Source organism: Orycteropus afer, unplaced genomic scaffold (genome assembly GCF_000298275.1).
Source record: "Orycteropus afer afer isolate SDZICR_OR568_19922 unplaced genomic scaffold, OryAfe1.0 scaffold00102, whole genome shotgun sequence".
Classification (NCBI taxonomy): domain Eukaryota; kingdom Metazoa; phylum Chordata; class Mammalia; order Tubulidentata; family Orycteropodidae; genus Orycteropus; species Orycteropus afer.
In genome coordinates, this window is record NW_006921689.1 from 9,692,974 (window position 1) to 9,713,124 (window position 20,151).

A 20,151-nucleotide genomic window follows, 5' to 3' on the forward strand; every position below is an offset into this window, starting at 1 on the left:
GCACATAACAACAACAACAATGACTTGAAAGGTCCCTGGGTGGTGAAAACAGTTTGTACTTTACTAACCTAAAGATTGGCTGCTCAAACCCAACCAGCAGTTGCACAGAAGACAGGCCTGGTGATTTTCATCTGTAAAGTGTACAGCCAAGAAAACTCTATAGAGCACAGTTATACTCTGTAACATGTGGGTTCTCCTTGAGTTGGAATTGATTGACAGCAGCAGATTGGCTTTTGGTAACTAATGAGTTAACTCATAAAATAGTCTTTGATATTTTTAACAATTTCCACCTGAAAAACAGAATTATCACCATCTGAATTTAGTTGCAATTGGATTTAGAAAGCAAAGGCTACTTGGAAAGTCTATGTATCTTTCTGAATATTAAAAAAAAAAAAAAAAAAATTAAGGCATTGAGATGCGAGCCAAAAATGATATCAAGTGTTTTTAGACAATAAAATTTCCTTAAAAATAGAACCATTTAATGACAAGTAATAGGAAGCTGATTCACTTTCCTGCCAGGTTTTAACCTCCAAAATACACAGCATAATAAAGCATTGCTAATGGATTAAAGTATAGGGCTATATGACATTGAACTTTCTTGCAATTAAATTCTACGGGTCTGTGCTGCTCATTGCTATACCAGAGGGTCATTTTAATCATCCCACAAGTTGTGGTGCATTAATCTGTATAATACTTAGATAAAGAACATTTATTAATTCAAAACTTTTGGGTCAGGATGGGTTGTTTCCCACTTTTCCAACTGATGTAATTGAGACCACATTGTAGAATTAATGATGGAAGAAATAAGATATGCATTGACTGGAAAATAAAAATTATTTCTGTTAAAGAACTAAAGCCCTTAATATATCTTCTGGAATTACCTCCAATACATCCTGTAACTACTGTGGAAAGGAAAAATGAAAGTAGGCTATGGCCTCCCTTTATGCTTACTCATCCAGTTTCTGATCCCTCCAGACAGGTTTTTTTTTTTTTTTTTTTTGCCCTACTATGGATAACAAAAGCATTGTAGTAATTTTATCTATAGCTTGGTAATGCCAGGTTTGACAAAGCAATGTTCCTGTCTTAAACGTATTAAAAAAAAAAAAAAAAAAAGGCCTGTAATTCAAATACCTAGAACCATATCATCAAATAGAATTGGTAGCCTAATCGGATTTCCACATGTATGTCTCTCATATAGGCCCATAAAAGATGAGAAGAGGCCTTCCAAACAGTTACTCTCAAAATTATCTTCTCAAAGCATTAATTCTTTGTCTGGGAATACTTCTCACATGATAAATTCATAGACTGAAACTGCTGCTGTCAGAATCAGACTGGGCAGAGCAGACATTGACAGTCAAAATGAATTTTGGACAGGATGACTCCCAAATGTTAGGTATGTTTAATTCAGGTCAGGTCTTGCAGTACATCAGGAGCTTTTCACTACCTTGCACTTTGAAGGCTTGCCTTAAAATAATGCAGTTGTTTGTGGTTGTCACTTCAACATATTGGCTAACTTTAGCATCGTCTGAGCACCTTTGAACTATTTACGTATCACACAAGAAGAGTCCAACAGTGATTCCAAACCAACCAACCAATTACTGTAGAGTCAATTCTGATTCATAGTGACACTATAAGACAGTAGAACTACCCATAGAGTTTCCAAGGCTGTAAATCTTTTTGGAAGCAGACTGCCTCATCTTTCTCCTATGGAGTGACTGGAGGGTTTAAACCGCCAGCCTTTAGGTTAGGAGCTGAATGCTTTTACCACTGTACCACCAGAGCTCCTTTACAGTGATTAGAGCAAGCTAAAATGTCAAGGTTGATGTTCCAGGTTTAACATGAATGAATGAATGATAGCTTTGGATCTAAGGAGCACTCAATACCTCAAGTCCTCTGTCTTCTAAAGAAACCCTAGCAAGATTCTTGTGGGAATGACAAGGGTATGGATAAATTATGGCAGTAGCCTACATAGGAAATATGAATGAACCAACGGAGGGTTTGATCAGAGAAGTAGAAGAGGGAACACAGTTACATAAACAACTGATGGATAGATGTTTTTGATTAAACAACCTCCAGCAGGCGGTTCAGCTCATCTGCAGTGCTTTTGTCCTTCTAAGATCAATAGGTGGCCATTGTTGACTACATTTCAACACTATAACCTTTATAATGACTCTTCAAGTATACCATTCTTTTGAATTTTTGGATCAGGTTTTGTGTTTTTTTAATTAGCATATAAAAAATCCTGGAAAAAGAAATCCCAGCAGATGGCTAAGGTCCCTAAGTAGTGTGAATGGTTTACACTCAGTGACTGCCCTAAAGCTTGGATATTTGAACCTACCCAGCTATACCTTGGAATAAAGGCCTGGTGAGCTGCGTCCGTAAAGATCATGGCCAAGAAAACCTGATGAAGCAGTTCTACTCTGTAACACATGGGGTCACCATGAGTCAGAATTGGCTTCACAGCGATTTTTTTAAGAGTACATACTGAATAAAAATAACTTAGATTATTAGACCCTAAATGTTTCATTTGTATTTACTTGATATTACACAATCACAGGAGCTCTGGTGGCATAGTGCCTAAGACATTTGACTGCTAACCAGAAGGCTGGCAGTTCAAACCCACCAGCCGCTTCTCAGAAGGAAGATTGGGCAATCTACTTCCATAGAAATATTGCCTCAGTAACCCAGGGAGGAGTTGCTATGAGTGGGAACTGACTCGATGGTGGTGAGTTTGGTGTTTTGGTTTTGGTTTATGCAATCCCTAAGTAGACAAAAATATGGTTAAATAAATATCCTATATGTCATTTCATTTTGTTTCACAAATTGAGTCCAATCATATACTACCACTTTTTATTGTGCCTCAGTTTCTCATCTATAAAGTAAGGATAATAATAGTAGATTAACTAATGCATAAAGAGCATTTGGCTGCTAACCAGAAAGTCAGTGGTTCAAACCCAGCAGCCCCTCCATGGGAGAAAGATGTATCAGTCTGTTACCATAAGGATTTACAACCTTGGAAACCCTATAGGACATAACTACTGTACTCTTATAGAGTTACCATGAGTTGCAGTTGATTAGATGGCAGTGGCTTTGGGTTGGTTATTAACTGTTATCATAATTTATACTTATAATTATCATCATTATTAATACAAGTAAACCTGCTTTGACCACAGTATTGAAGGATAGTGTTAAGCTTCTAGTTTTGTGTCATTACTAGCCAATTATTGCGTAATTAATGAGCCCATCACCTCTTGGTCCAAATGCGCTAAACAGATTACATTGCCTATATCACTTGGCAAGACAATTCAGATTCCACAGAAATCTAGATGCTAGAAGTTGGCTCCACAACAAAATGTGAGGAATGCCACTCCAGATGGCTAATTGAGAAGCCCTGTCAAGCCAGAAGATGTTAAATGAGTGACCATGTCTATTCAATATATGTATATTAAACATGATTCCTTGAATTCTGTTCCTGCTAACTTGAGGGAATCTATATCATAAAAATTATCTCATTACTGAGAACAATCAAAATGCTTCTGACCTCTGCTCAAATTTGGTCCTATTTGAAAGTTAACATGGCTCTATCTGAGGTTATACTTATTTAATCTCTTTACATGACAGGTTTTTATGAATAAAGGTGTTTTCCTTAGGCAAGTTTTAATGCACTATTGTCCTTTGGGAAGGAGTTGTGGTGGTGTACTGGTTAAGGCATTTGGCTGCTAACCAAAAGGTTGGCTGCTAACCAAAAGGTTGGTTATTCAAACCCACCAGCTGCTCCATGGAAGAAAGATGAGGCAGCCTGCTTCCATAAAGATTTACAGCCTTGGAAACCCAGTGGGGTCTCTATGAGTCAGAATCTGACTTGAGGGCAGTGAGTTTGGTTTGGTTTATTGCCCTTTGAGAGGATTTCATTAGCATGGACAATGATGTGAGCTACCAGTAAAGGATCTAATTGCCCTGTGTTTATAGCCAGGCCCTTGCAATATCAGCTGGTGTCTTACCTTAAAGGAAGGCTAGCATTTGAATGATCAAGGAAACTGAAATTTAGTGATCTTGATGTCCCTGTGTGAAATGTGGACAAATTGTATTTGGGCTGTTTCCAGGCCTGAATTAATTTTTCCCATTAAACTATCAATAATATGGGTTATTATTGTTTACAGTTTCTGTTTTCCACTTTTTTCCCTTAAGCTGCTTAAGGAGATATCTAGGAAACGCAGAAGCCTCCGTTATGGAAGAGAAGTTGAATTAAAGCCATATATTGCTGCTCACTTTGATGTCCTTCCCACTGAGTTCACCCTGGGGGATGACAAACATTATGGTGGATTTACAAATAAGCAGCTCCAGAGTGGTCAAGAATATGTCTTCTTTGTGTTAGCTGTGATGGAGCATGCAGAGTCTGTAAGTTAACTGTGGTGACATTTGATGTATTCTTTACATTTTCCCCAATCCATCCTAATTATTTCTCATGAGTTGTTGTTAACGTAAATATAATAACAGACTGCCAACTCTTTGAACACTGATGAGTGTACTATTTAAGATTGCCTTACAAAGAAGACTTATGTCTATATGATGACAGGGAATTTAATATATACCTGAACTCTCAAATTGATAGGTCATATTTCTGGAGACCTTTTGATATATCATGCATATCTATAGCATGATCTATATATATATATATATATATGGTGATAACTATAAATGATCACAATCACCTTCCTTATTATTATTGTTTTTATTGGAATGACTATTCTAATCTCAAAGGACTCTGCTGGCACAACATTTAATGTTCAGCTGTTAACCAGGTGGTTGGTGGTTAACAACAGTGACGTTATCAGTGTGGAGCTAAGAAAGTTAGAAAATAACTCATTAAAATGGAAAATTCTTAAAGTACTCTAAATAGTGAATTTCTTCTCTTATGAAATCTATCTTGCTTTTGTGTCATTTTATGGTGGAGTTGCTTTAAATGTTTAAAATGAGAGAAAGAAAATAGTAGGTTGTAATGGAGGATTGGATTTTGAAGTGGCCTTCCACACTAACTCTTACTATACACATTCCAAACTGTACCTTTGCATTTGGGACCTAAATCTGTAAACATGGCAACTCAGCTGAGCCAACATATAAGAAGCCCATAGTTATCACAAGTTTCTTCACATCAGGTGTGAGCATGCATAGTGAGGCTGCTCTTCAAATGACTGAAGGGTTTCCCTGTGGAAAAGCCAGACCCAAAGGCAGCCTTTCTGCCTGCCTGTATGCAGAGAGTGTCATTTGAAAACAAAGTGATGGGCTGCTTGGAGTTTTTAATGCATGGATATGCTTTCTCTTCCTGGTTGAAAGTTTTAAAGCACAACATCAAGGGATTGGAATATGGGATATCATCTCCTTTTTTCTTAATAACTTTGAGATATTTGAGAGGCATTTTTCTTTGAATAGCTCTAGGAACATTTTGAAAGCACTTTAAGAGCACTGAGGTTGATCAGAGAATCCAACAAAGAGAAAATGTATCTGATCCAGGCTGACGATACCACTGTCAGAGACTTTGGTTTCTAGTCTCTCCCACACGTTTCCACTAGCATGTAAAAAAAGCATCACCTTTGATGAAGAATCTACCCTTTTCCATACTGTGCCGTCTCAGTGGTTCACTGATTTTATAATTAGTGATCCAAATATGTGATCTAAATTACTCTATCTTCCTCCATCATCTTTCTCCACATTACTTTCAAAGCTAACAACATTTATGTTTCTTAATCTGCTTTCAAACCAGCATGTGTATTACAGTAGAGGCAAGTATCCATCCAATATAATGTCAGCAGAGGTATAGTCCTTTTGTAAGCCCCAAATATTCATGAGTGATTGTTAATAAAATGCCCAACCTCTCCAAGAGTGAACAGACATTTACATAGAGAAAGTATCACCACAATTTACTCCCTCCCCCAAAAAGGAGATTTTCCCAGCTCAATGCCTCATAGAATATCAGAGGACTGATTTAGAATGACCTATAGTTTAATCTTCTCTGTTACCCCCACACTCTGAACAAATTCCACATTTCATGAAGTTGGTATCATTTTATGGCTTTCTATTTTTTTTTCATTTTTATCTGTGTTTCCTGATTTGGGATGGAAATGGAAATATCCCTGTTCTCTGGGAAAAGCTGTGCTTTGATTGCCATCTTGGCAGACCAAGATTATTATCGCAAAGCTTTGTGGTAAAGACTTTGAAATCAGAAAATTTTGCTTACTTCTGTTCACTGAACAATTTGAGTGTGACCTACAAACTGGAAGGGAGAAAAGATGAACCAAAACAGACAATTATACTTATATAAAGAATCATATTCTCAGCGATATAGTTAGCTTGCCAAGTCCTTTGGTTAAAGCCTTACACCATACTTATTTTTCTTTCTTACTTTTTTTTTTTTTTTTGAAAGCTCTTTATGACAAGTTTAAGATGAGTTTTCATCTTCTTTTGATGCATTTGAAAATCTGGAAGTCTAGATAGCCTTTTTCCTGGGCATACTGAAGAAACTAACAATAGTTACGCTTTTCTCTGATCGACCCAGCTCCCCTATCATTTGCTTTTCCAATAGGAAGGGTGGTAATACCAGCCGTCAGTGATGCCTCTATTCTCTGCATTGACTGTTGAGCTTTTATACTTAACTTAGATTCAGAAAATATACTCTAAACTACCTTTTTTAAAATGTGGATGTTTTTTAAAAAATTAAATATATTCACCAGTCGTCAAAAAATTAAGCATGTGCTCTCATGTCTTGATCATCTCAGCCATTTGAAAAGATGAACAACTGATTATGTTCATTACCTGCTAAGAACCTGTGTTCCCTGTTTTCAGTGGATATAGCTATGTAGAATGGAAACCCCCACCTTCTGAGAATTTATAGTCTCATTAAAGAAAATAAGGTGTAAGTAGAAATAAAAAAAAAAATAGAATTTGGTGAATGCCATTTAAAAAAGGAGTAAAAGACTATTTGAAAATGTTGTATTTATTGCTTTACATATATTTTTTAGAAAACCATTATTTTCTAACTAAAATGGACTTTCTTTTTCCTCAGAAGATGTATGCAACCAGCCCCTACTCTGACCCTGTAGTGTCCATGGATCTGGATCCACAGCCAATCACAGATGAAGAAGAAGGCTTGATCTGGGTTGTAGGTCCTGTCCTTGCAGTAGTCTTTATCATCTGCATTGTCATAGCTATTCTTCTTTATAAAAGGTAGGTTTGCCTGATATTTCTATTGTAACCTGACCTATTTGTGGAGACTTAATAATCATTCTGTGTTCATGACATGGTTGATTATAGTAGAAGGACTTCAGTGCAGCCCCAGGGCATTTTGAAGACATGTTTCCATTCAACTTAGAGCTTAAAGTAAGGGCTGTGCTATTTAAAATCTCCTGTAACATGTGGTATGTACATACTTTGTTGTCCAGCATGCAGGGATTCCACCTGCCATCTTCTGAGCTGCTTTATGCAGTCCAAGTATTTTGCATGGGAATTGATACATTAGGAAGCCCATAGGCAGGTAATTCCCATGCACATTTGCATTTGATTGTGTTTGATGATTAATTGTTTGATTTCAACATGATTTTTGAAACACACATTTGCGTCCATTGTATAAGTCAAAAATGCACTGTGCTATAATTTTTTTTCCCTATAGCTGTTTCTCAAAATATATCAGATGTAACTAAAAATTAAGGATTAAATTTTTAAAAAGAAAAAGAAAGAGAGAAGGAAGAGAATGAACTATTTTCTTCCCCACTGTACTTCTAACCCTTATTCCACATCTTCAATAGTGAGTTTTCATTTCTGTCCAAAAAAAGATACAGGATACAATTTCCTTCATAAAAAAATACAACCTCAGTCTTTATAGTGACAAGTATCAATTCAACTTAGTGTTTTGGACTACTATTAGAATGCAAATAATTCATATCTACCCAGTCTTTTCTGATTTTCCATTCTATTTCAATCTATCTGTGCCACCATTATATATAAGCAAGATTTTATTTGTTAGCTTACTGTCCAGTTAGGTGGATAGAAGACATCAGTAATTTTTTTCCCTTAAATACTTTCTGACTTAAGAAAAGTATTATTATAAAATTATAAAGATACAAATTTATAAAACACATTAAAATCTTTTAAATGACTAAATCCCTGTGAGTCCTGAATTATCTCCCTTTACATCACCTTTTCTTTTGTTCTAATCAAATTTTATTTCCATATAACTTTAATCTTTGTGTTACCATTTTCCATTGTAGTGTGATGTCTCTCAGAACCCTGATAAAAAGATGATCTCTTCCTTTCCTGAGAGATAGTTTCTTTCCATATCTCTCTTTCTCTATCTGTCTCTTTTTCTCCATAATCTTGGAGTTGAAAATCAAATGAAACGTCTTCACTTTAAAATTTCTTGTAACGTGTGGTATGTACATACTTTGTTGTCCAGCATGCAGGAATTACACCTGACATCTTCTGAGCTGCTTTGTGCAATCTAAGCATTGTACTTCTCTGCTTCATCTTATAATCTCATTTCCATTATTTCTTTTTTCTGTCCATATAGCTTGCTTCATTGGGTTTATATTAATTATTTTTACCCCTTTTCCCTTGTTAAATATGTTCTTCTTGTGTTTTTGAACAAGCTCTTTTTTCTTTTTATCACCTTATCTTGATGCAAAAAGAAAAAAAAAAAAATCCTTCAAAACACTCTCCCATTGAAAAACTTTCTCCTATAAGGCTGTGTTCCATTTATTCCAGTGTGAAGAATACATTGAGAAAAAAATAAAATGTTCAGAACCTTTAACACATTAAGCTACCTCTTTTAGAGCTAGAATGAAGGAAAGAAATATCCATTATTATTTTTCCCTGATTACTGCCATCACTCAATTAGCCATCCCATAAAAGAGCTGAAAAAGCAAGTGGTTGAAGGCTAGAACCTGCTTTGGGTAGATGGTTTCAATCTTCCCAGCCCAATCCTTTATCAGAGTATGTCTTCAGGAGCCCATGGTTTTGTATCACCTCTCTCTGGTATAAAAGCAGGAAGTACCAAGTACCAGCACCCTCGAAAAATAATAGATCCTCTTTAAGTCAAAGCAGGAGCTAGTGTCCTTTGTGGTTGTTGCCTGTAATTATCACCAGTTATAAAAAAAGCAAGACATTGTGCTTGGTGAAGTAGATAAAGTATATCATGCTTGCTAAAAGTGAATAGTCAGTACAAAAGAGGAGATCTTTAACCAGATGGGTTGGCACAGTGACTGCAGCAGTGAGCTGCAGCGATTGTAAGGATGGTGCAGGATGAGCAGTGTTTCATTCTGTTGTACGTGGGGTCACTGTGAGTCAAAACCAACTTAGTAGCACCTAACAACAACATAAAAAAGCAAAGTTAGAATTCTGATTGTTTTCTGGCAGATACTTATTCAAATGGTCACACCCTTTGGCAGGAGTCAAATCAGAAAACAAGTGCTTGCTGACAGTTCATGTCTAGAATATGGTTATTGAAAGTGGACACAATGCCTGTCTTCTTTTCTATGTTGTGTTTCATTTTGATATATCTGACAGTCATTGACTTATGTCATTTAACACAGACAAGCTCAGCATCTGTGTGTCAGTTATGTAAGTGGGAAGAAATAGGATGATAGCATTAATAATTTTTCAAAAGATTTGTCATTGTTGTCTTTTCTTTACCTAACTGTGCTTGACAAAACAGTCACTCACTTAAAATTTTGCCTAAATATTCAAAAAGAGGCATCATGTTTAAAGGTTTTATAACTCTCTTTAAATAAAGTCAGATTTTAGTGCATATGTAAGTATCCTCTAAAGCAATTGTTGGAAAATGCACACATCCTTGCATGCTAAGTATATTTAGCTAGCCATCTGAGGGCCCATGAAGCGTTTCTGAAATAGAAATGCTGGCTTCAGCAGTAAAGAACATTTCTGACTTAAAATTCAAGTTGACTCAACAGTGTCCTTCTTGATTATTATGAGGCAGTTCAAGAGGAAATCTTCTGTACTCAAGGAATAGTGGCTATTAGACCTTGGATTCTGAACGAAGTTAATTATATAATAAATACTTGAACCTTCTTTTTTAGGTGCCTCTCAGTTTATACACAGGTCATTTGCTCAGAATTAGATTTATCATTATTATCAATTATTGTTATTGTGAAAGGATTTCACATGCTGTATGCAAGTAATATTTTAAGAAGTAAATGAGTTTAAAATATCATTCATTCATATTTTCTTAATAATTCCCTTTATCTATGTTCGGGCTTACAAAGCGCTTGAGTTAGGAGAATGGTCTATAACTACAGAAGAATGTTTTCTCTCATAAAGAAGTACATTTTACCCAGGGCTCTGAGGAGATTTTGACACTTATTAATTATATTAATGTGGAAGTAGTACACTCTTTTATCTGGCTTTTATATCATTTGACTTTGTTTTAACCTAGTCATTTGTGCATCTCTAATGTATTAATAATCAACAGTTAAATGTTGTCACTGAGGCTTTCTCAAGCTCTAAAATAACATCAGAAAATTAAACTGTATTTGATAGCTCTTCGGTTTTATGTTATCTGGCACTATGATTTTTGAAACCATGTACCCTCTATGTGATATTTGCAATGATTTCAAAATTTAAATTGACAGAGATAAGACAGGAAAAAGACAGAAATGTCACCATTCTGGGGCCAGCAGGATATGTTGTTGTTGTTGTTATGTGCTGTCGAGTCGGACCCAACTCATAGTGACCCCTCCTTGGGTTTCCGAGGCAGTATCACTACGGAAGTAGATTGCCCCATCTTCCTTCCGAGGAGTGGCCAGGATATATGGGATACTAAGTCATGGCCCCCTTCTGGGCCTCAGTTTCCTCATTTATAAAAGTAGGAGGTAGATTAGATAATTTTTTAAATAATAATAATCTATAATTTTAGTGCATCAAAAACAAGTTAATAGGATGAGTAGTATAAGCTTGCCTCCTTATATTTTATTTCATTTTGTTTAAATATGACTCCAGTCTGCCCATCTCTCATTAGCTCCCAGCAATAGTAATCCACAAAGCAATTGTATGTTCTTAGACATCTAACATACAATTGCTTTATGTTCTTAGATATTCATCAGGAGCTCTGCTAGCATAGTGCCTAAGGCACTTGACTGCTAACCAAAAGGCTGGTGGTTCAAACCCACCAGCCACTCCTCGAACAGAATGTTGGACAATCTACTTCTGTAGTAATACTGCCTCAGAAACCCAAGGAGGGGTCACTATGAGTCAGGTCTGGCTCCACAGCACACAACAACATATTCCTCAACTCTGTACACCTGTTATATATGTGATGCTTTTCAATCACTAGTTCTAGAACTGTCCAGGAATGATTTATATAGAAAGCAAGTATTAAAAATGTTAACCTGACTCTGAAAGCATTACATGATGGATGAGAAATGTTTACTATATACTATGGAAATAAAGAAAATGTGGATTAGGAGCTCAGAGAGGTCTAAGGCACGATCTACATAGAATTTACATCCTTGGATGATGGTAGTTTGACCTAAGTGGACAATGTAGAAAGAATAAATAATCCTATCCCCAACCCAAGAGCTTATGGGTGATTAAAACATACTAGTTGCCTTCAAGATGACTCTGATTCATGATGCCCCATGTGTGTTTGGAATAGAACTCTGCTCCATAGGGTTTTCAATGACTGATGTTTTTGAAGTAAATCACCAGAACTTTCTTCCAAAGAGCCTCTGGGTGAACTTGAACCTCCAACATTTTGGTTAGCAGCTGAGCACTTAACTATTTGCATTAACCCAGGATGCCATCTGAAAGGCTTCAGCTTTTCCAGTTTTTCTCAGTTCCAACACTGGCTCTCTGCAGACATTGCTTCTGTAGTCTTCTCTTTTTATATCAGCCCTACATATATCTCCAAGCTATCATGGACAATGCCATTTCTGCCCTCTGACCTTTGAGTATGCCCCTCCCTAAGCCCACAATGCCTTCCTGTCCCTCTTCTGCCACTCAGCCTGGTCCAGCTAACTGTAACTTGCCCTTTAAAAGGTAAAATATTTCCCCCTAAAGAAAACCCCTCTGGATGCCTCTTGCTTCTCTTCCCCATCTCTCTACCAGTGCAGGCTGCCTTGTTGTTATTAGTCACCATTGAGTCAGACTCCAACTCATAGCAGCCTCATTCACAACAAACACAGACTGTTGTGGTCCATATGGTTTCCATTGGCTAATATTTAGAAATAGATTGCCAGGCTTTTCTTCCTCACCTGTCTTAGTCTGGAAACTCTGCTAAAAAAAAAAAAAAAAATGTGTTCAACTCCATAGCAGTATACAAGCCGCCACTGACAGATGAGTGGTCGTTGTACATGAGGTGCATTGGCTGGAAACTGAACCCAAATCTTCCATAATGAAGTTGAAAATTCAACCACAGAGCCACTACTGCCCTTCCAGGCTGCCTGAATGTCCTGTGTTCTATGCTCTTGAAGTACTTTCTACTTATTGATATTACAGAGCTGTGATTGTTCATTCTTTTCTTGCCTTTCTGTCCCCACTGAACTGTATGTAAATCAGGTATTTTGTCTTATTTCTCATTGTGTTCCATGTGCCTAATAGAGCAACTGGGACAGACACGTACTGAATAATTGAATGAAAATAAGTCGAATAGTATTAAACAACCTTGATCAGTCCACTTGTGTTCTCAGTCACTCAGTATCACTTTCATCTTGTCAGACAAGACCTTTAGTACAACCTAAGCCTATTCTCTCAATTTGCTAGCTCCCAAAGCCTTCAAACTTTGATGTTTGTATGAGCCTGTCATTTCTATAGAGGAGGTAGTGAATTACACACTAATTATGCACTCATTCATCCAAATACTGAAACAGTACACAAAACTTACCATTCACTTAGTGGTTCTCTTCCTTCCAGAGGAAGACATTTTGTTACCACTAACTCCATCGTAATTTCATGGATATAAAAGAGCAAGTGAGGAACATACATACAGGATATTTTTAAACCTGGCACCCTAGGTAAATCATTTTAAAAATACGGATAAAAATATTGAGCCAGTGTCTTTGATATTGTTTTCATCATTCAGTTTGTATGTGTGTTTGTGTAATATAAATGTAAGTTTTGTATTTTTGGATAAGACAGACTGGATTATCTTAACAGCCAATTACTCCAGCAGCCTGTCTGTCTGTTACATGGGCATTAAAGAAGTAAAGTACCTTTGTTTTTGAAGTTGAGAACTTACTTAAGACTTTGCAGTTTATATGAGTGAAGATTGTTCAGTTTGATTCTTCTCAGGAATGCCTAAGGTATTTGACTGCTATCCAGAAGGCTGGTGGTTCAAATCCACCAGCCATTCCTCAGAAGGAAGATTAGGCAATCTACTTCTTAGTGATACTGCCTCAAAAACCCAAGGAGGGGTAGCTATGAGTCAGATCCGACTCAAGGGCAATGAGGTTTTTTTTGTTTTTTTTTTTGACAAAAAGAAGATGGTTGTTTAAACATTCCACATGTTAGCATAGGTGAAAGTATCTGTGAGCATGAGCTAGACATGTTTACAGACAGCAGCACCTCTTACTAGGCAGGTGTATGTCATGGCAATGGCTGCTAATAAAATGGTTTCTGTATTAGCTCAGCTATATAGAATCATAATGATGAGTATCATATTTTCTAAAACTCAAAATGTATTTAATCCTTTATTGGAAAAGAATGATTTATGATTACCTTTCTTGTCAAGAAGTGTCTGACGAGATCATTTTAGCCATTTTCTTAACTAGTAGTGTATTACACAATCGTGCAAACTTTTGATGCAGTTCAATGAAATTTGAAGGTATTTACAGCATTAAAAGGGATAATAAACCTCTTAGCTGAACACTTTTTATTTTAATGAACAAATATCTTCTGTGGAATTATGCTGTACTCCCATTAAGTACAATCATAGTTTTTTCACTGCATGTTTTCCAAAAATCAAATTACATCCTTTGGTATTGAACACCTCGTGGGGTATGATTAGGTAATTGTGGTGGTACCTTGTAGGTGACGGGTAAAAGTGAATGTGACATTAACACAAAAAAATGCTTTGTTCAGCAATGTGCCCTCATGCCTCCCATTTAGCTCATGAGTAGAATTCTTTAAATATTTTGATGAGCTTTCATTTCCTGACGTGTGTCAGTTGTGTGCCCTCACTTGTGAGCACTGTTTCATAAATCTTGGTTGTCATGGTTACTCTTGTTACCATTGGCCAACTAACATTTAGCCTTTCTTTTTCCCTTTTTGCTGCATTAAAATGGAGCAGTAAACCTGACAGGTGAGGAATAGAGAACAAATTCCTTTAATGATCTCTAAGAAAAAGAAAAGATACTGGTAGACTTTGAGGAATTGAGGGGCCAAGGGTGGGGGCTGGATATAAAGGATAATGCCTGGAAGAGAGGCTGATGGATAAAGTATGCATGTGTGTATATATAAAAATTTCAATAGTAAAATGATTCCAAAAGAAATAATTATTTTATTTTGTTTCTGTAAGAAGAGGAAACCTAATTTTTAAGTCAAATTTAGAATGCAGTAAAATCAGTCTTTGAATTGTGTTTGTGGTCAGGGTTAAATGAGTCTGTCTGTGTTATTGTCTGTGCAGAACACACATGTCAGGTGTCCCATGAACCTTTTTGTTTTGTTTTTACTGAAAATTAGTCTTCAAGTTTGGTGTTAGGTCACCTCTTTATTAGAGGACTACTATCATTGTTGCACTCTTCAAATGTGAATAGAAATACCTGAGTAAAAATCCTTACCTTATTTAAAATTATTATCCCATGTCCCTTAGTCCCAAATAATAATAACAATAATAGCAAAACTTGAGTGTTTGTTGGCTGATTGGCCCAAACTAACCTTCTAGCATACATCTATATCTGTATCTGTAGCTATATCTATATCTGTATCTATATTTATATATGTATGTATACATACACATGCATATACATATGTTATATATACATATATGTTAAAGTATGTATGTATATATAGTATCTGTATAGCAGGATTTTAAAAAATTAAGGAAAGGTTCTTGAAGTTCATCCTACCTCCCTTCCTCCCAGTGCTGTATACCAATGGTGTGCTAAGTGCGTTTCCTGGACCATCAGCAGTAGCACCACCTGAGAGCTTGTTAGAAGTGCAGATTCCCAGCCCCCCACCAAGGTCTTCTGAATTAGAAACTCTGGATGTGGACCCCGCAGTTTTTATATAAACAAATCCTCCCATGTGATTCTGATGCATGCTAACGTTTTTCCCTCAAATCACTTAGCACCACTGAGCAAGCCACACTCTCAGTGATATGCTACTTACTGTACCACAGGGGTATGTTTCGGGGGCATAGTGGATAAGGCACTTGACTGCTAATCAGGTCAGTGGTTCAAACCCACCAGCTGCTCCGTGAAAGAAAGACTGGGTGATCTACTTCCATAAAGATTTACAGCCTCAGAAACCCAATGGGGGTTGCAATGAGTCGGAAATGACTCGATGGCAATGAGTTTGGTTTAGAGTTTCAGTTCCCATTAATCCAGAAAAGCACACGCCAAATCATCTTTCTGGCCAAAAGCTATAAACACATTCATATACTCAGAGGTCTTCTTTTCATGAGAACACTGTCCACATAGTGTAACTTCAACACTGCCTTCTTATTCTACTGAGATGATAGAGATGGACCAAAACTTAACCAGCATCTTCTCACCTTCCTCCTTTATTTAAAAGTGAAGAGACTGAGAAATACATTTGTAGCTGACTTAGCCAAGGAAGTACATATCAGTTGTGGTAAAGCTGGGATTACATTTTTAATGGTTTCAGAGTCCTGACATGTTTGAACTGGCTTATTTGAATATTAGTAATAGTGATTTCAAATAAATATATCTTTCTATCAAAAGTCTGTGCCAGCATTGGAATATCTTTGTTCTAAGTAAACAGATATAGTGTCTAAATGTTCTTGCTTCCTGCTTTACCCCTAGATAAGAGACCGGTTGACAGTTGGTCAAAATAAAACACCCCTTAGACTACAGAGTAGCATTTCTGGTGTATATTACCCACACCCCAAACAACCACATGTATTTAAAATATTGTCACTTTTTGGAAGATCTGGAATGTCACGTGATCTTCCATTTCCTTTTTACCCATGAACCCATACACATACTCAATAGCTCTCACTGTGGGAAATAAATAGTGTTAGTGCTTATACTTTTTATAGGAAAAACAAACTATAAAACAATGTCAGATTACTACATAAGGAATATGTATTATCTTGGGTGAAGAAGGGAAAAAAGCAATTCCAAATCCAGAATCTGTTTCTTGTCACTGTTCTTTGTGTTTTTCTAATTAAAAAACGAGAATGATAAGACTTCTGAAAACTGATCAGGAGAAATTTCACTATTTCAATCGATGTTGGGCCTAATTTAGACCATTGTATGCCATTAAGGCAGCAAATCCACTTTTTAAAGCTCTTAAATATTGTTACTGGTGGTGACCAAAGTCCTCACCTTTCAGAACTTTCTTGGAAATTATTTGTGTGTCAGATAACAGCCATTTTAGTCCACGTGTATTTTTAGAAAAATGGGATAAGAACATGAGCATCAGAATCACCCATATTTAGATCATCAAACAAAACTAAGCAAAATAAAATTTAAACAGCTGGTTTCTCTAGCTGACTATGACTTTGGGAGTCTTAGGTCTTGGGGTAGTTTAATTTGAGCAGATAGAGTGAGAGAGATGTTAGTTATTAAATGTCAGGAGAACCCCTCCCCCCAATTCATTACAAGTATGAATTACAGTTTTAATCTCATGCTCTGTCTTGTCTGAGACTCGTATCTAAACACAGGAGACATTTTTTAATGTTCCTGGGATCAGAGAATCTGACAATACAGCCACTAAGGGAGAAGAATCCAGATTTTAGTAATTGGGTTCTGGCACATCAGTACAGAAATATATCTGTGCCAACTTGTGTGTGAAAAAGACCAACACCTGAACAGGAACACTGGTATTTATTAAAGTGAGAAGAGCAACCATACGTTACACCTGGGATGACTGTCCAGTCCAGCTCAGTGGTGTTCCATTAACCCATTTAGATTTTGCATCTTCAGGTGTCAAATGAATCTCCCAGTGTTGTGAAGCCAATATGTACATCATGAACACAGTGACATTTTCTACTCTAAAACCTGGTTATCCTGTTGTCTTTTCAGTGGTCTACCAAGCAAGCCTCTTTGTCTCTTCCTTCTGTTATATTCCTCGCTATCTTCCTTCTGTTATTTCTCTCACTATTCCTCCATTTCTTCTTTTCTTTCTCTTTTCCTTTTCCACTCCATACATACAGGTACATGCAGTACCTGAGGCCTCATCTCAAATTCACTCTTCGCCTCTGATTGGTAGTATGCCTTGGCAATACATTGTATCCTAAGGCTATACCTGACACCTTCAAGTAGAAACAGGAAAGCCTGAGACAAGTTAATCCAAGGTACTGAGAAGGCAAGGTGTCTAATAGAGCTTACCCAAGACAATTCATTCCATCCATGATGTTTCCCTGAAGGCATTACATTTGAGCAAATCAAATGCACTTTTCTTTTGCATCAATCTTCTCTTCATGCCCTGGTTAGTTTTGTTTTGTACAGATGAGCAGAAAAGGAAGGATATTTAATAGGGGCCCTCTGGCTACCCATAGAAAGACCTGGGTGACATCAAATGAGAGCCCATTGCCACAGCAACACTAACGAGCTGTACTACAGCCATACTGGGAAGAAAAGGGGAGAGTTCCTAAACACTTTTCTGTGAACTGGAGTGAGATACAGTGATTATGATTTCAATGCTGAGAGTACAGGAATCAATATTTGGAATGAATCACTACTTGAAAGTGACTTCCATTTGGTGAATGGGAATTTAATGTAATGCAACATAGAAGAAAATATTAGTTATTACTATGTATGAGTCAGGTCTGACTCGACGGCACATAACAACAACAACAACATGTGTATTTGGATTTGGAAAAAAAATGGTTAAGGAAATCTTAGGAACAAATCTGACATTTCTTGGTTAGATATTTGTTAAAATTATCATATGACAGCTTATACAAGGACATTTAATAAAGCTAGCTGACAGCTTTTAAAATAAAGATAAAATGGGTTATGTGAAGAATCCTGTTTTTAACCAGGCACCGTTAATAGTTCATATGTCTGAAGCATTGGACTTACCCACTAGATTAAATTACTCTTTCTCTCATCTTTCAGTGATTGGCTTTCATTAATAAAATATGAATCACAATTAGTTTAACAACATAAACAACCAACACTCCCCCCACCACCACCCTTGAAATTTGGAAGAGAAAGGGATATTTATTTTGTGTGGTCCGGATTCTTCCTCCAAGCCTTGTGATAACTTGGGCTCCGAGGAATGCCCTTAATGTATTTACCTGTTTTATGGAAAAATCCAACTTATCTCTACTCTGCAGCTACCAGTTGTACAGAAAGGGACAATGAGGGTAGATTTAGCTGATCAGCTTTAGGCCAAATAGTTTCAGAGCTTTTCTTTATGGTACCAGCAATCTTAGTATTGACTACTAGGGGAATCATATTCTGCTCCTCACAATTTTCTAATCAGAGTGTATAGAAGAGAATTCCTGAAGATGGGTCTAAGAATATCTTACCAATACCCCCTTTAGTCACTAACGTCATAGTATGAATTATTAATGTTAGTCCTGATGGGGGATTTAGATGTCATCTACTTAAACTAAAATCTTAGACATGAGGAAACACTATAGGCCAAGAAAAGAAAAGCAACATGAATAAGGTCACAAAGCAGCTGGTTGAAAAGCTTTAAGAGTGAGAGCCTGCGTGAGGCAGTCTCTACTTTTTTTTTCTTTTATCTAATTCAATTGGTTTTTGTTTTATTGTTTAATTTCTATTTTGTCCCTATAGGAAGAGGGCCGAGACCGACTCTAGAAAGAGCAGCATACCAAACAGTAAGGAGGTCCCTTCACACCACCCAACAGACCCTGTGGAACTGAGGCGCCTTAATTTCCAAACACCAGGTAAGGAACACAACTCATCTTGTCCATCATACAGTCTTTACTGAAAGTTTTGTAGCTCAACTGCAGTGCCTTTGGAGATGAATATATTACTATATTTTGAGCAATTTCACTCTACTCTTTTATTTTAATATTATGGAGATTTTCCCAAGCAAAGATCTGAAAGGAAATTAAGTTATTTGTGCAAATCTGAGATGGAGTGAAGAAAGAGAAATGTGATTTTACTTAAAGTTTTTAGAGGAAGTATAGTATTTGTAAGAATATTTACCACTTTCATGGGCTTAATACAATTTATTGTTATCAAGTGGCATCAATTTGGAGATAATTCAGTTTCTCATCTTACAGAATGGATGGATGGGGTCATTCATTCCATTAGGAAAAGAGATTTGTCTTGTACTTTCTTATTTTTAAGTGTCTTAAGATATGTTAAAAGATGAAAGAAAAAGGAAGAGGGAGGAAAGGAGATAGGGACAGAGGAAGGAAGGAAGGAGGGAGGGAGGGATAAAGGAAGAAAAGAAGAAAAATGAGGCAATATTTTTAATATAATTTTTCGTATTATCTATACCAGATCTCAGGGAGCTCTGGTAGTGTAGTGCCTAAGGTATTTTACTGCTAACCAGAAGTCTGGCAGTTCAAACCCACCAACCACTCCTCGGAAGAAAGATTGGGCAATCTACTTCCTTAGAGATACCACCTCAGAAACCCAAGGAGGGCCCGCTATGATTTGGAAGTGACTCGAAGGCAGTGAGCTTGGGTTTTTGTTTTTTTTTTTAATACCAGATCTCAAGGAGCTCTGGTGGTGTGGTGGATAAGGCATTTGGCTGCTAACCAGAAGGTCAGTGGTTGAAACCCCCCAGCTGCTCTGCAGAAGGAAAATGGGGCCATCTACTGCCATAGGGATTTAACAACAACAACAAAAAAAACCAAACTCACTGCCGTTGAGTCAGACCCAACTCATAGCAACCCCTCCTTGGGTGTCTGAGACGGTATACCTACAGAAGTAGATTGCCCAATCTTCCTTCTGAGGAGTGAGTGGTGGGTTTGGACCACCGGCCTTCTGATTAGAAGTCAAATTCCTTAGGCACTATGCCACAGCCTCAGAAATC

The 20,151-nt window shown here is 36.9% G+C and overlaps 1 protein-coding gene across 1 annotated transcript in view; it reads left to right on the top strand.

Moving 5' to 3' along the window:
• The window catches only part of PTPRD (protein tyrosine phosphatase receptor type D), a 463,281-nt gene that overhangs the window by 281,625 nt on the left and 161,505 nt on the right, over positions 1–20,151 (top strand). The window contains exons 21-24 of the mRNA XM_042781300.1: positions 4,189–4,398; positions 7,061–7,221; positions 14,288–14,302; positions 18,936–19,048. Coding sequence (XP_042637234.1) covers positions 4,189–4,398; positions 7,061–7,221; positions 14,288–14,302; positions 18,936–19,048 — 499 coding nt within the window. The remainder of the gene's footprint in view (positions 1–4,188; positions 4,399–7,060; positions 7,222–14,287; positions 14,303–18,935; positions 19,049–20,151) is intronic.